Source organism: Amblyraja radiata, chromosome 7 (genome assembly GCF_010909765.2).
Source record: "Amblyraja radiata isolate CabotCenter1 chromosome 7, sAmbRad1.1.pri, whole genome shotgun sequence".
Classification (NCBI taxonomy): domain Eukaryota; kingdom Metazoa; phylum Chordata; class Chondrichthyes; order Rajiformes; family Rajidae; genus Amblyraja; species Amblyraja radiata.
The window spans coordinates 7787732-7804770 of NC_045962.1; the positions used below are offsets into that span (position 1 = coordinate 7787732).

The 17039-nt window shown below is 49.6% G+C and overlaps 1 protein-coding gene across 2 annotated transcripts in view; it reads left to right on the forward strand.

The window, feature by feature from the left end:
- Positions 1 to 17039, forward strand: part of iqca1 (IQ motif containing with AAA domain 1) — a 136110-nt gene that overhangs the window by 88506 nt on the left and 30565 nt on the right. For both annotated transcript variants that reach the window (XM_033023639.1, XM_033023640.1), the window contains exons 11-14: positions 1126 to 1221; positions 3532 to 3587; positions 6246 to 6328; positions 14284 to 14391. In XM_033023639.1, coding sequence (XP_032879530.1) covers positions 1126 to 1221; positions 3532 to 3587; positions 6246 to 6328; positions 14284 to 14391 — 343 coding nt within the window. The remainder of the gene's footprint in view (positions 1 to 1125; positions 1222 to 3531; positions 3588 to 6245; positions 6329 to 14283; positions 14392 to 17039) is intronic.

Genomic DNA, 17039 nt, shown 5'->3' on the forward strand with positions numbered 1-17039 from the left:
ATCAGAGCCCTAGTGAGATCACATCTGTAGTATTGTGTGCAGTTATGGTCCCCTAATTTGAGGAAGGACATTCTTGCTATTGAGGGAGTGCAGCGTAGGTTTACAAGGTTAATTCCCGGGATGGCGGGACTGTCATATGCTGAGAGAATGGAGCAGCTGGGTTTGTACACTCTGGAGTTTAAAAGGATGAGGGGGATCTTATTGAAACATATAAGATTGTTAAGGGTTTGGACACACTAGAGGCAGGAAACGTGTTCCCGATGTTGGGGGAGTCCAGAACCAGGGGCCACAGTTTAAGAATAAGGAGTAAGCCATTTAGAACGGAGACGAGGAAACACTTTTTCTCACAGAGAGTTGTGAGTCTGTGGAATTCTCTGCCTCAGAGGGCGGTGGAGGCAGGTTCTCTGGATGCTTTCGAGAGAGAGCGAGATAGGGCTCTTAAAAATAGCGGAGTCAGGGGATATGGGGAGAAGGCAGGAACGGGGTACTGATTGGGGATGATCAGCCATGATCGCATTGAATGGCGGTGCTGGCTCGAAGGGCCAAATGGCCTACTCCTGCACCTATTGTCTATTGTCTATTGTCTAAAGGGAAAGTGCTTAGGAACTTGTTAGGGCTGAAGGTGGATAAGTCACATGGATCAGACGGACTGAACCCCAGGGTTCCGAAAGTGATGGCTCTAGAGATTGTGGAGGCATTAGTGGTGATATTTCAAGAATCACTGGAGTTAGGACTAGTTCCAGAAGACTGGAAAATTGGCAATATGGCTCTGCTGTTCAGGAAGACAGTGTGGTTAGCCTGACTTCAGCAGTTGGTAAGATTTATGTCCATTATTAAGCTTGAGGATTCTGAGTACTTAGTGATAAACTGGTGAGCAGATCATTGAATTTTGATGTTAGGTCTCCCCATTTTTCATTTTCTACAGTCAGTTTAAAGGATTTTAATTAAAAATTGAATTAAATATTTTTCTTATCACTATATTTTACCATTATTGTTTGTTTAAGATTTGAGACATTCCCACTTGTCATTTCATTGTATATTCACAAATATGTATGTAGTGAAAATTAAATTTTGACTGTTTATTTGCTCGATTGGACTGATTTTGATTCATTTCACATGTTGCAGGTGGATGAACTCATGAGACAGGAGCTGAAGAACTTAAAGATGGCAGTGGACAGGGATAAAAGTACAAAGAAGAAAGGAAAGAAAGATGGGAAGAAGGTAAGTGGACTGAAATATTGTGGTGCAGAACAAACAGCCTCGGGATATGTGCTTTGACATGGCATGTCTTCACCGACCATGGTGCCAATTTAATTAGTTTGGCTGCATTTTGCACGCATATCTGGTTGTCCCATTACAGAAAAGATTTACCAGAATGCTATATATAGATTAAAACATTTCAGCTACAAGGCGAGGTTGGATAAACCTGGGCACAAAGTGCTGGAGTAACTTAGAAAGAACAGGCTGCATCTCCGGAGAAAGGATGGCACAGTGGCGCAGCGGTAGAGTTGCTGCCTTACATCCCCACTATATTCTGCATTCAGAGCACAAGACGGATCTCAGATACCGGCCTTTCAAGCAACGAGTCGCTGCCTCTAACAAAATCATGAGAGGAATTGATCGGGTAGATGCACAGTCTCTTGCCCAGAGTAGGGGAATCGAGGACCAGAAGACATGGGTTCCAGGTGAAGGGGAAAAGATTTAATAGGAATACGAGGGGTAATTTTTTCCCATAAAGGGTGGTGGGTGTATGGAACAAGCTGCCAGAGGAGGTAGTTGGGGCTGGGACTATACCATAATTTAAGAAACAGTTAGACAGGTACATGGATAGTACACAAAAAAGCTGGAGAAACTCAGCGGGTGCAGCAGCATCTATGGAGCGAAGGAAATTGGCAACGTTTCGGGCCGAAACGTTGCCTATTTCCTTCGCTCCATAGATGCTGCTGCACCCGCTGAGTTTCTCCAGCTTTTTTGTGTACCTTCGATTTTCCAGCATCTGCAGTTCCTTCTTGAACACAGGTACATGGATAGGACAGGTTTGGAGGGATATGGACCAAGCGCAGGCAAGTGGGACTAGTGTAGCTAGGACAATGTTGGCCAGTGTGGGCGAGTTGGGCCGAAGAGCCTGTTTCCACACTGTATCACCCTATGACTCTATAACAGGAGAAGAACAAATCATGAGAAACTGATGCTACCATGATGATGAATGAAAAATTATGAAGCCTTTAAATAACACAAAGGATGAATTTTGATATATTTTTAATCAAGACCGACTTAGATCTATCTTGTTTCTATTATAACAATTTCAAATGTACACAAATTGGCCGACCACGGTGGTGCTGCGGTAGAGTTGCTGCCTTAAGGGGCTGTCCCACCGCAGCGACCTAATTGGCAAGTTTAGGAGAGTTTGAAAAAGTGTCATGTTGAAGACCTCCTTCGACTATGTAGAAGACCTCCTTCGACCTCCTTCGACTATGTTGAAGACCAGCTTCGACTAGCTACGACTAATTTCGGGAAAATTGGACACCGAATAGTGGAGAGTGAAGACGACCTCCTTCGATCTCCTTCGACCTCCATTCGACTATGTTGAAGACTATCTACGACTATCTTCAACTACCTTCGATTACCTTTGACTACCCTCGATTTACTAGGAATAACAGGCCGACCTACTTCGACTAAAGCTATGAGTAAAAGAAATATTGATTTTTTTCCATGACGACCTTTTTTTACTCGCGGGCATTTTTTAACGTTGAAAAATACGCCGCGACCTAGCTGTGGCCTCAAGTACGCGGGGACTACCCTCGAGCATGAAGGAAAGTTACAAAGACCTCCTAGGACCTCGTGTCGACTATGCTGCGAGTAATAATAATAATAATGGATGGGATTTATATAGCGCCTTTCTAATACTCAAGGCGCTTGCCTGGAGTATGAGTTGAATCACTCGGTGTTAGTGTCGGGGTGAATCACTCGGTGTGGGTGTCGGGGGGGTGGGGGGGGGGTGATGAATCACCCTGGTGTGGGGATTGGGGTCCGATGGCGGTGCATCTCGGTCAGTGATACTGGATGCTCCACCCGGCGCTGCCGACACAGATGTGGGATTTTAATTTGAGCGCACTTATTTGAATAGATGCAAGCAGCCTGTACAGCTTCTCTCCTGGGCGCGCAATACACGAAGCCGATGAAATTAGACAACTGTCACACCAGAGATAGACACAAAACGCTGGAGACACTCGCTGAGTTTCACCAGAATTTTTGTCTATCTTCATAAGGTCATGTGATAGGAGCAGAATTAGGCCATTCGGCCCATCAAGTCTACTCCGCCATTCAATCATGGTTGATCCCTCCCTCCTAACCCCATTCTCCTGCCTTATAATACTAACCCATACTAATTAAACATTTGATTACATTGATTTATGACATTCATTAAGAAATTAATCAAGAATTGATCACTTTGCTCATTTGAAACCCAAGTTATTTGATGAGAACAATTTAACATTTTCAGAGTTTATTCTTTTTCTGTTTTTGCTGCAGAAAAAACCGAAGAAAGGAAAGAAGAAGAAGAAAGGAAAAGATTTGACTGCTAACAGGTAGCGATCGAATGAAATCTTGCCTTGTCAAGAAATATTCCGCAAGCAGAAAAGTGAACTTTAATCTCAAACATACAATTTCAAAGTTTAAAAATTCCAGATACATTATAGTCTTAGAGCTTTACATACAGCAAGGAAACAGGCCCCTTAATCCACCTTGTCCATACAAACCATTCTGAGCTAGTCCCATCTACAGTATCTGCATTTGTCCATATCTATCTAAATCTTTCCTGTCCTGTCTTTTGAAAAATGTAATTGTACTCACTTCTAAAGATTCCTCTGGCAGCTCGTTGCATAGAAACATAGAAAATAGGTGCAGGAGGAGGCCATTTGGCCCTTCGAGTCAGCACCGCCATTCATTGTGATCATGGCTGATCGTCCCCTATCAATAACCCGTGCCTGCCTTCTCAACATATCCCTTGATTCCACTAGCCCCTAGAGCTCTATCTAACCCTCTCTTAAATCCATCCGGTGATTTAGCCTCCACTGCCCTCTGTAGCAGGGAATTCCACAAATTCACAACTCTCTGGGTGAAAACGTTTTTTCTCACCTTAGTCTTAAATGGCCTCCCCTTTAGTCCAAGACTGTGGCCCGTGGTTCTGGACTCACCCAACATTGGGAACATTTTTCCTGCATCTAGCTTGTCCAGTCCTTTTATAATTTTATATGTTTCTATAAGATACCCCCTCCTTCTAAATTCCAGTGAATACAAGCCTAGTCTTTTCAATCTTTCCTCATATGACAGTCCCGCCATCCCAGGGATCAATCTCGCGAACCTACGCTGCACTACCTCAATCACAAGGATGTCCTTCCTCAAATTGGGAGACCAAAACTGTACACAATACTCCAGATGTGGTCTCACCAGAGCCCTATACAACTGCAGAAGAACCTCTTTACTCCTATACTGAAATCGTCTTGTTATGAAGGCCAACATTCCATTAGCTTTCTTCACTGCCTGCTGTACCTGCACGCCAACTTTCAGTGACCGGTGTACAAGGACACCTAGGTCTCGCTGCACCTCCCCCTTACCTAACCTAACCCCACTGAGATAATAATCTGACCCCTTGTTTTTGCCACCAAAGTGGATAAGCAGATATGGAGTATCCGCTGAGTGAAATTATTGCTCCTGAGGTCCCTCTTAAAACTCTTCCTTCTCATCTTAAGCCAATGCCCTCTAGTTTTAAAGTCCTCTGCCCTGGAAAAAACACTGTGAGCACTTACTTTATCCATGCCCCTCAATATGGGTAACCCCCAGTCTCCTACGCTCCAAAGAAAAAAAGTCTATCCAGTCTCTCCTTGCAAGCCAAGTCTGCAAGGTCAGATAACATGCTGGTGAATGTAAATAGCAAGAACTGTAGATGTTTGTTTTTACAAAAAAAGACACAAAGTGCTGGAGTGACTTAGTCCGTCAGACAGCATCTCTTGAGAACATGGATAAGTGACGTTTCAGGTCAGGAACCTTCTCTAGATTTATTTTTAGGGAGGAGAAGAAAGCTGGAAAAGAGGAGGGGCAGGATAGCTACAGGTAGGTAATAGGTTGACACAGGTGAGGGACGCTTTTGATAGACAGATGGCGGACAAACGCCAGAGAGGAAATTACAGAAGGTGTGAGAGAAAAGGATTGAAGAGTTACGATTTGTGAAGCGTAAGGAGGTAGGAATGTAGATGGAAGGAGAGGGGAGGGGAGGGTTTTGTGGTTACCTAAAAGTGGAGAATTCCATGATCATACCTTTGGGGTGTAAGCTACCCAAACGGAACACGAGGCATTGTTCCACCAGTCTGGGTGCGACCTCACTCCGCCAATGGAGGAGGCCCAGGACTGAAAGGTCAGTGAGGAAATGGGAAGAAGAGCTAAAAAGCCTAGCAACCGGGTGATCCAGCAGGCCTTGGCAGAACTCTTGCAAGTGCTGCGTGAAACCCTCGCCAAGTCCACTCTTGGTCTCGCCGATGTACAGGCGGCCACATTGGGAACACCAGATGCAGTAGATGAGGTTAGACAAAGTACACGTGAACTTCTGTCTCACCTGGAAGGACTGCTGGGGTCCCTGAATGGAGGTGAGGGAGGAGGTTTAGGGACAGGTTGCAGGTTCATTGGTGCTGCAATACTTAAAGGCGTCGTTTGGTCCATTACACTAAAAAATCATGCAAAGTCTTTCTCACCTGTTAAGTTAAAGCCTTGTCCCACGGTACGAGTTCATTCCAAGACCTCTCCCGAGTTTCCCCTGAATCAAACTCGGAGATTTACGGTAATGGCCACTCGTCGGTACTCGGGGCTCTCGTGGAGATTTTTCAACATGTTGAAAAATCTTCACGAGTCTTCCCGAGTACCTGCCGTTAGTGAGTCTTCCCGAGTACCTGCCGTTAGTGAGTCTTCCCGAGTACCTGCCGTTAGCGTTACGAGCCGTAAAGAGACGTCCCCGAGCTCCGACGTACCCACTACGTTCATTCTCCATGCTTACCACGAGTATGATTTTTTTTTAAACTCGGGAGAGCTCTTGGAATGAACTTGTACCGTGGGACAGGGCTATTAGCCTAATTTACTTGCACAAAAATATTATAATATAAAGAATAGCAAATTAGAGACAATTAATGAACAAAGGAATTGGAAGTATAACCTAGATGTGTACATGCACTAACGTTGCCGTTCAATTCCTGCAGGACAATTGATTCCCTCTTTGAGGAACTAGTCAACGAAGGTCTGCTCATACAGCCAAAGAATATCCAACTTTCTGACTTTAAAGGTAAGAAGAAGTTGTTTCTATTATTTACAAAAGGGTTTTGTACATGATAAGTTTAAGGAGAACAGGTAACCTTTCATTTTTCATTTCATTTCCACCTCCGCCTCACAGCGTACTTCCATGGGAAGGAGTCCTCGCCCCCCATTGATGACCCCTTTTCCCGTCTCCAATGCACCCCCTCCTCGTGGAACCCCCGTCGTGGCCCCCCGGCTTTGGAACTCTTTATCCAAAACTGCCGTTGCGACGTCAACCGCCTCAACTTCTCCACTCCCCTGTCTCACTCCAATCTCCCCCCCCCCCCTGAACACACTGCCATCGAATCACCCCGCACCAACCCAGATTGGGTTATCAAACCAGCCGACAAGGGAGGTGCCGTGGAAGTCTGGCGCGTCGATCTCTACAAAGCTGAGGCCACGCGCCAACTCTCGGACACCTCCTCCTACTTACCCCTGGACCATGACCCCACTGACGAGCACCAGGCCACCATCTCCAGCACCTTCACCGACTTCATCAACTCCCACGCCCTGCCCGACCGAGCCTCCAACCTCATCGTTCCCCAGCCTCGCACGGCCCGATTTTACCTTCTCCCCAAAATCCACAAACCTAACTGTCCCGGTAGACCCATTGTCTCTGCGTGTTCGTGCCCCACCGAACTCATCTCCACATACCTTGACTCCATCCTATCCCCCTTGGTTAAATCCCTTCCTACCTATGTTCAAGACACCTCAGACACTCTCCGCCGCCTCCGCGCATTCCATTCTCTAGGCCCTCACCCCCTCATCTTCACCATGGACGTCCAGTCACTCTACACCTCCATCCCCTACCAGGATGGTCTCAAAGCCCTCCGGTTCTTCCTCGACCAGAGGAGCAACCTATATCCAGCCACTGACACTCTCCTCCGCCTAGTGGAGCTGGTCCTTACCCTCAATAACTTCACGTTTGACTCCTCCTATTTCCTCCAAATACAAGGCGTAGCTATGGGCACGCGCATGGGCCCCAGCTATGCCTGCCTCTTTGTTGGGTACGTCGAACAATCCTTGTTCAATACGTACCAGGGCCCCTTCCCCGACCTCTACCTCCGTTACATCGACGACTGCTTTAGTGCCACCTCCTGCACCCACACACAACTGACTGACTTCATCCACTTCACCACCAACTTCCATCCGGCACTCAAATACAGCTGGACTATTTCCGACACTTCCCTACCATTCCTTGACCTCACTATCTCCATCGCAGGTGATAGACTTCTGACCGACATCCACTATAAACCCACTGACTGCCATGGCTATCTGGACTACACTTCTTCCCACCCTGCTTCCTGTAAGGACTCCATCCCCATACTCCCAATTCCTCTGTCTACCCCCAGGATGAGGCGTTCCACACCAGGGCATCTGAAATGTCTTGATTCTTCTGTATCTCCTCCAACCTCATCTACTACATCCGCTGCTCTAGATGTCAGCTGATCTACATCGGTGAGAGTAAGCGGAGGTTGGGCGATCGTTTCTCCGAACACCTCCGCTCGGTCCGCAAGAACCTACCTGACCTCCCGGTGGCTCAGCACTTCAACTCCCCCTCCCATTCCCCGTCCGACCTCTCTGTCCTGGGTCTCCTCCATGGTCAGAGTTAGCAACACTGGAAATTGGAGGAACAGCACCTCATATTCCGCTTGGGGAGTCTGCATCCTGCGGGCGTGAACATTGAATTTTCCTAAATTTTTAGCCCTTGCTGTCTCCTCCCCTTCCTCAGCCCTCGGGCTGTCTCCACCCATCCCTCAGCCCTCGGGCTCCTCCTCCTCCTTTTCCCTTCCTTCTCCCTGCCACCCCCTATCAGTCTGAAGAGGGTTTCGGCCCGAAACGTTGCCTATTTCCTTCGCTCCATAGATGCTGCTGCACCCGCTGAGTTTCTCCAGCATTTTTGTGTACCTTCGATTTTCCAGCATCTGCAGTTCCTTCTTGAAACCTTTCATTTTAAGTTAGTCAGCTTTTAAAGGGCATTATATAATGAGGAAGAAGGGTCTCGACCCGAAACGTCGCCTATTTCCTTCGCTCCACAGATGCTGCCTCACACGCTGAGTTTCTCCAGCATTTTTGTCTACCCATATAATTATCACATTTTAAAAATGACCCGCAATAGAGGGATGGGTTGCACCTGAACTGCAGGGGTTTAAACTAGATTGCAAGGGGAGGGGGGGCTGTTATGCAGGTGCCAGATGAGAAATTGGGGCAATTACATCAACGAGCAGTTGCCATACCATACTGTGATGCAGTTGGTAAGGATGCTCTCGATGGTGCAGCGGTAGAAGTTCACCAGGATCTGAGGAGACAGATGGACCTTCTTCAGTCTCCTCAGGAAGAAGAGACGCTGGTGAGCCTTCTTGATCAGAGTTGAGGTATTGTGGGTCCAAGAGAGGTCATCGGAGATGTTGACTCCCAGGAACCTGAAGCTAGAAACACGTTCCACCTCCGTCCCGTTAATGTGGATGGGGGTGTGCGTGCCGCCCCTGGACTTCCTGAAGTCTACAATGAGCTCCTTGGTCTTCTTGGAGTTAAGGGCCAGGTTGTTGTCAGCGCACCATGCTGCTAAGTGCTGGACCTCCTCTCTGTAGGCCGACTCATCGTTGTTGCTGATGAGGCCAATCACCGTTGTATCATCTGCATACTTGATGATGGTGTTAGTACCATGTACAGGTGTGCAGTCATAGGTGAAGAGGGAGTAGAGGAGGGGGCTCAGCACACAGCCCTGTGGAACGCCGGTGTTCAGGGTGAGGGTTGAAGAGGTGTGCTTGTCTAACCTAACAGACTGGGGTCTGTTGGTTAGAAAGTCCAGTATCCAGTTGCAGAGGGAGGGGTCGATGCCCAGGTTACCGAGTTTGGTGATCAGTTTTGATGGTATAATGGTGTTGAATGCTGAGCTGTAATCGATGAACAGCATTCTTACGTAAGTGTCTCTGTTGTCGAGGTGGGAGAGGGCGGAGTGAAGTGCCGTTGAGATGGCATCCTCCGTACTCCTGTTCTTGCGGTAGGCAAACTGATAGGGATCCAGTGTGGGGGGTAGGCAGCTTTTGAGGTGTGCCAGGACCAGCCTCTCGAAGCACTTGGTAATGATGGGGGTAAGTGCAACTGGGCGGAAGTCGTTGAGGCTTGCCGCAGTGGAGTGTTTTGGCACTGGCACGATGGAGGTGGTTTTAAGGCACGTGGGGACAACTGCTTGGGCAAGTGACAGGTTGAAGATGTCAGTCCAGACGTCTGTCAGCTGCACAGCACAGGCCCTGAGCACGCGCCCGGGGATGCCGTCAGGGCCAGCAGCTTTACGTGCATTAGTCCTACTCAGTGCCACGAATACGTCGTAGGGGGTGAGTGTGAGGGGTTGGTGATCGGCAGGTAGCACAGCCTTGATGGCTGTCTCTAGATTGTCCCTGTCGAAGCGGCCATAGAAGTGGTTAAGCTCCTCAAGGAAGGAGGCGTCGCTGGATGTGGGGGTGGTGTTGGAGGGTCTGTAGTCCGTGATGGCCTGGATGCCTTGCCACATGCGTCGGGGGTCGGAGTTGTTGTTGAAGTGCTCCTCAATCCTGAGCTTATGGCAGTGCTTGGCCTTCTTGATGCCCCTCTTCAGGTTAGCCCTGGCTGAACTGTAGGCTCGAGCATCGCCTGACCTGAAAGCGGTGTCCCGTGCTTTCAGCACTAGCCTGACCTCGCTGTTCATCCATGGCTTCTGATTCGGGAATATGGTCACCTGTTTGAGGGAGGTGACACTATTGATGATGGAGTTTATAAAGTCCAGAACAGAGGATGTGTAGGAATCAATGTCCGTGTGGGAGTCAAGGGTGGCCTGGGCTGCAAACGCCTTCCAGTCAGTGTTTCCAAAACACTGCTGAAGTGTGAAGTCCGCTTCCTCTGACCAGACTTTAACTGTCCTCACAGTTGGTTTAACCCGTCTGATGAGTGGGGAGTACTTAGGGAGCAGGAACAATGAGACGTGATCAGACTGACCAAGGTGGGGGAGGGGGATGGCTTTGTAAGCTTCAGCCATGTTGGTGTAGACTTTGTCCAGTGTCTTGTCTACTCTAGTGGGGAAGGAGACATGTTGGTGGAATTTGGGGAGTACAGTCTTCAGGTTAGAGTGATTGAAGTCACCCGCAACAATGAAGGCTGCCTCGGGGTTGTGCGTCTGTTGATTGCTAATGGCAGTATGCAGCTCTTTCATTGCAAGCTTGGCATTAGCATCAGGAGGGATATAGGCTGCAGTCACAACAGTGGAGGTGAACTCTCTGGGCAGATAGAACGGTCTGTATCTAACCAAGAGGAACTCAAGGTTAGCTAGCAGTGACTCTCGATGATGGTGGAGTCCGTGCACCATGCTTTATTTACATAAATGCACAGACCCCCACCTCTGGTCTTACCGGAGTCTGATGTCCTGTCCGCTCGGAGTAAATTACGCCCCGATAGCTGGATGGCGCTGTCAAGAACGTCAGTGTTGAGCCAAGTTTCTGTGAAGATCAGGATGTTGCAGTCCTTGATCCAGTTGTGGGAGGTGATCCTTAGCCGGAGTTCGTCCATTTTGTTTGCCAGTGAGCGCACGTTGGCGAGGAAAAGGCTAGGAATCGCTACCCTGTGTGGGGCTAGCTCTAACCTGGACTTTAACCCACCTCTGCGTCCCTGGCAGTGTTTTCGTACGCGTCGCCGTCTGTTGGTGCTTCTGGTCGGCTGAGCTGGCTTGGTGCGCGCTGGTGTTCTGCCGCTCCGTTGCTCCGCGTCCGCGTCTCCGTGACTCCGCAGGGTTCTTCAGCCCCGCGGCTCTGCTGATGGTCTCCAGCCCCGGGGCTTACCTGGCGTTCTCCAGCCCAGCGGGTCGGGTGGCGGTCTCCAGCTCCGCGGTGTTCTCCAGCTCCACGGGTCGGGTGGTGTTCTCCAGCTGCGAGGGTCAGGTGAGCTCCACGGGTCGGGTGGCGTTCTCCAGCTCCACGGGTCGGGTAGCGTTCTCCAGCTCCACGGGTCGGGTGGCGTTCTCCAGCTCCACGGGTCGGGTGGCGTTCTCCAGCTCCACGGGTCGGGTGGTGTTCTCCAGCTCCACGGGTCGGGTGGCGTTCTCCAGCTCCACAAGTCGGGTGGTGTTCTCCAGCTCCGGGACTCACCTGGCGTTCTCCAGCTCCACGGGACGGTTGGGCTCCGCGGGTCGGGTGAGGGCCAAGGGTCGGGTGAGGGCCGCGGGTCGGGTGGGGGCCGCGGGTCGGGTGAGGGCCGCGGGTCGGGTGGGGGCCGCGGGTCGGGTGAGGGCCGTGGGTCGGGTGAGGGCCGCGGGTCGGGTGGGGGCCCGCGGGTCGGGTGAGGGCCGCGGGTCGGGGGGGGCCGCGGGTCGGGTGGGGGCCGCGGGTCGGGTTGGGGCCGCGGGTCGGGTGGGGGCCGCGGGTCGGGTGGGGGCCGCGGGTCGGGTGGGGGCCGCGGGTCGGGTGGGGGCCGCGGGTCGGGTGAGGGCCGAGGGTCGGGTGGGGGCCGCCGGTCGGGTGAGGGCCGCGGGTCGGGTGGAGGGCCGCGTGTCGGGTGGGGGCCGAGGTCGGGTGGGGGCCGCCGGTGTGTGGCCGCGGGTCGGGTGAGGGCCGCGGGTCGGGTGGGGCCGAGGGTCGGGGGGGGCCGAGGGTCGGGTGGGGGGCCGCGGGTCGGGTAGGGCGCGGGTCGGGTGGGGGCCGAGGGTCGGTGGGCCGCCGGTTCGGGTGAGGGCCGCGGGTCGGGTGGGGCCGAGGTCGGGTGAGGGCCGCGGGGTCGGGTGAGGGCGCGGGTCGGGTGAGGGCCGCGGGTCGGGTGAGTGCCGCCGTCGGGTGAGGGCCCGGTCGGGTGAAGGGCCGCGGGTCGGTGAGGGCCGCGTTTTCGGTGAGGGCCGCGGGTCTGGTGAGGGCCGCCGTTCGGGTGAGGTCCGGGTCGGGTGAGGGCCGAGGGTCGGGTGAGGGCCGAGGGTCGGTTGGGCTCCGCGGGTCGGGTGAGGGCCGCCGGTCGGGTGAGGGCCGCCGGTCGGGTGAGGGCCGCCGGTCGGGTGGGGGCCGAGGGTCGGGTGAGGGCCGAGGGTCGGTTGGGCTCCGCGGGTCGGATGGCGGTCTCCAACCCCGCGACTCACCTGGCGGTCTCCAGTCGGGTGCTCTGTTGCTCTGATGAGCTCAGACGGAAGACGGAGATCGCCCAGAAAGTTGTTGCAGCCGCAGGAACCGAAGTCCAGAAGTTCCTGTTGGCTGTACGAGATGGATACAAGACTGCTCCGAGTGAGCAGCCTTGAAACAGGTAAGGGGATCGTCGCTATTTTTCCCATTCTAGGGAGACACAGGGCGTCGCGGTGTGCCCGCGCCGCCGCCATTTTCACTAAACATATTTAGTGAAGTTAAGTCAATGATGATGCGACATCCCCATCTCTTTTGGGTTTAGTGAATATATTTGATACGAATTGCAAGGGGTCAGGTTTTTCCATGATACCGTTTGTAATTAGTCTCACCAGTTCAGCTTGTCCCTCTCGTTTCTTTAACGGAGAATGGAAAATACCCTCTGGGGTGAATGTTGACCAGGTGGCAATTTTTCTAGTATGAATGTATTTGTATTCACTAATGCCATTGAGTATAGACTGATCACCCGTGATAGACTCCCATGTGTTAGTATTACTCTATATACTGGTAGGAACCAGACCCACCTACCTCAATGGTTATGGGTATTCTTCTGTTTCCTGCCGGTCCAACGAGTGTTGCACGTTGTCTGACGTGGTGGTGACGTTGGGGGGTGGCACATTTTCCATGGGCCCTGGTCTAAAGATGACTTTCGGTGATAGAATGCGGACCCCGAGCTTTCATCAGTCCCATATGGTAGACGTTGACTGATGGACGCGATGGGGTGCTGCTGCGTAAGAATTACTGTTTTTGGTTTGCTCGTCCTGGCCCTGTCCTCATGAGCCGAAAGTTTTGTAAAACCTCTTTCATGTCCTTCATATGCTTTGTGAGGTTTTTGCCAAAGAGCAGTGGGTCTGGCTCAGTGGCTGGGGTATGCACAACCCCGCAAATGTAGGATTTTTATGGCAGGTCTTATGACTTGTTTACGAAGGTTGTGGTCATCTCCGTATTTGTCCACGGAATGAGGAAAACGATGTGATTGCTGATGTCAGGCTTTTAACGGCCTCCTGCACGTGGGGTTGCCACGTAGCTGTCCACCACACCTAGCAGCTCTTCCTGTTCCTCCAGGACTGTAAACTCTGATCTCACCAGGGTGTAAAGACGGTTGTGTCGTCATTTTTTTAAATGTAAATACTGGTTCTGTTCTGTTCAATTCACTGTACATCTTGTATGTGTATGTGACAAATAAACTTGACTTGACTTAAGAAGGCAAATTAGAAGGGCAAAAAGAGGTAATGAAATTGAGTTGCAAGGCAAGTTTAAGGAAACTCCTGAGAGATTCTGCGGGTCTATTAAGAGTAAAAGTGTGGCTAGGGAAATAATCAATCCACTTATAGATCAGAAACAAGGAACTGTAGACGCTCCTTTGCCAAAAATGACATAAAGTGCTGGAGTAACACAGCAAATCAGGCAGAATCTCTGGAGAACACGGATAGGCGATGATGGAGTCTGAAGAAGGGACCCAACCCAAAACGTCACCGATCCATGTTCTCCAGAAAGGTTGCTTGACCCTCCAGCACTTTATGTCCGTTATCCCTTAAAGATCAGGGCGGTACCATGGAGCACCGATAGAGTCGCTGTCTTACAGCACCAGAGACCCTGGTTCGATCCAGACTATGGGCACTGCTTGTATGGAGTTTGTACATTGTCCTTGTGACCGCATGGATTTTCTCAGGGTGTTCCAGTTTCCGTATAATGATCCCACAGCATTTCCAAATAACAACTCAAGGAATGCATGATGCTCTCATGACAAGCTGACGAGTTGATTTCTTTCACCTAATTTTCAGGATTAATTGCTTAGTTCTTGTTTCCTGTATAGGTGAATACAACTACCTGGGGACCACACTCCGGCAAACAGATATCGAACCAATGCCTTCTCTCTCGGATGTGAAGCAACTGATCACATTGTATGGGATTCTTCCCTTGGGTAAGAGGCTGACAACGAGACGTTGATGCGGTTTAATTCTTAAATATGGAAACATAAAAACATAGAAAATAGGTGCAGGAGTAGGCCATTCGGCCATTCGGCCCTTCGAGCCTGCACCGCCATTTAATATGATCATGGCTGATCATCCAACTCAGTATCCTGTACCTGCCTTCTCTCCATACCCCCTGATCCCTCTAACCACAAGGGCCACATCAAACTCCCTCTTAAATATAGCCAATGAACTGGCCTCAACTACTTTCTGTGACAGAGAATTCCACAGATTTACCAATCCCTGTGTGAAAAAAAAATTCTTATCTCGATCCTAAAAGACTTCCCCCTTACCCGTAAACTATGACCCCTTGTTCTTGACTTCCCCAACATCTAGCCTGTCCAACCCCTTAAGAATTTTGTAAGTTTCTATAAGATCCCCCATCAATCTTCTAAATTCTGAGTACAAGCCGAGTCTATCCAGTCTTTCTTCATATGAAAGTCCTGCCATCCCAGGAATCAGTCTGGTGAACCTTCTCTGTACTCCCTCTATGGCAAGAATGTCTTTCCTCAGATTAGGAAACCAAAACTGTACGCAATACTCCAGGTGTGGTCTCACCAAGGCCCTGTACAACTGCAGTAGAACCTCCCTGCTCCGATACTCAAATCCTTTTGCTATGATTGCTAATATACCATTCACTTTCTTCACTGCCTGCTGCACCTGCATGCCTACTTTCAATGACTGGTGTACCATAACACCCAGATCTCGTTGAATCTCCCCTTTTCCTAATCGGCCACTTTTCAGATAATAGTCTACTTTCCTGTTCTTGCCACCAAAGTGGATAACCTCAGATTTATCCACATTATATTGCATCTGCCATACATTTGCCCACTCACCCAACCTATCCAAGTCACCTTGCAGTCTCCTAGCATCCTCCTCACAGCTAACACTGCCCCCCAGCTTCGTGTCATCCGCAAACTTGGAGATGTTGCATTCGATTCCCCCGTCCAAATCATTAATATATATTGTAAATAGCTGGAGTCCCAGCACTGAGCCTTGCGGTACCCCACTAGTCACTGCCTGCCATTCTGAAAGGACCCGTTTACTCCTACTCTTTGCTTCCTGTCTGTCAGCCAGTTCTCTATCCACATCATACTGAACCCCCAATACCGTGTGCTTTAAGTTTGCATACTAATCTCTTATGTGGGACCTTGTCGAAAGCCTTCTGAAAGTCCAGATATAACACATCCACTGGTTCTCCCTTATCCACTCTACTAGTTACATCCTCGAAAAATTCTATAAGATTCGTCAGACATGATTTACCTTTCATAAATCCATGCTGACTTTGTCCAATGATTTCACCACTTTCCAAATGTGCTGCTATCCCATCTTTAATAACTAGCATTTTCCCCACTACCGATGTTAGACTAACTGGTCTGTAATTCCCCGTTTTCTCTCTCCCTCCCTTTTTAAAAAGTGGAGTTACATTAGCTATCCTCCAATCCTCAGGAACTACTCCAGAATCTAAAGAATTTTGAAAAATTATCACTAGTGCATCCACTATTTCTGGGGCTACTTCTTTGAGCACTCTGGGATGCAGCCTATCTGACGCTAGGGATTTATCGACCTTTAATCCATTCAATTTACCTAACACCACTTCCTGACTAACCTGGATTTCACTCAGTTCCTCATTTGACCCCCGGTCCCCTGCTATTTCCAGCAGATAATTTATGTCTTCCTTAGTGAGTACAGAACCAAAGTAGTTATTCAATTGAAGGTACACAAAATTGCTGGGGAAACTCAGCGGGTGCAGCAGCATCTATGGAGCGAAGGAAATAGGCGACGTTTCGGGCCGAAACCCTTCTTAGTTATTCAATTGGTCTGCCATGTCCTTGTTCCCCATGATCAATTCATTTCTGACTGCAAGGGACCTACATTTGTTTTAACTAATCTTTTTCTCTTCACATATCTATAAAAGCTTTTTGCAGTCGGTTTTTATGTTCCCTGCCAGTTTTCTTTCATAATTTATTTTCCCTTTCCTAATTAAGCCCTTTGTCCTCCTCTGCTGGACTCTGAATTTCTCCCAGTCCTCTGTTGGGCTGCTTTTTCTGGCTAATTGTGTGCTTCATCTTTTATTTTTGTACTTCATCTTGGATTTCCCTTGTTATCCACGGATGCACTACCTTCCCTGATTGATTCTTTTGCCAAACTGGGATGAACAATTGTTGTAGTTCATCCATGCGGTCTTTAAATGCCTTCCATTGCATATCCACCGTCAACCCTTTAAGAATCAATTGTCAGTCTATCTTGGCCAATTCACGTCTATGTCACTCTCCATCCTAATGAAGAACTCAACCATATTATGGTCACTCTTGCCCAAGGGGCCACGCACAACAAGACTGCTAACTAACCCTTCCTCATTACTCAATACCCAGTCTAGAATAGCCTGCTCTCTTGTTGGTCCCTCTACATGTTGGTTTAGAAAACTACCCCGCATACATTCCAAGAAATCCTCTTCCTCAGCACCCCTGCCAATTTGATTCACCCAATCTATATGTAGATTGAAGTCACCAATTATAAATGTTTTACCTTTGTTGCACGCATTTCTAACTTCCTGTTTGATGCCATCAGCATGTAGACAGGAGGGACCATTGTAGAT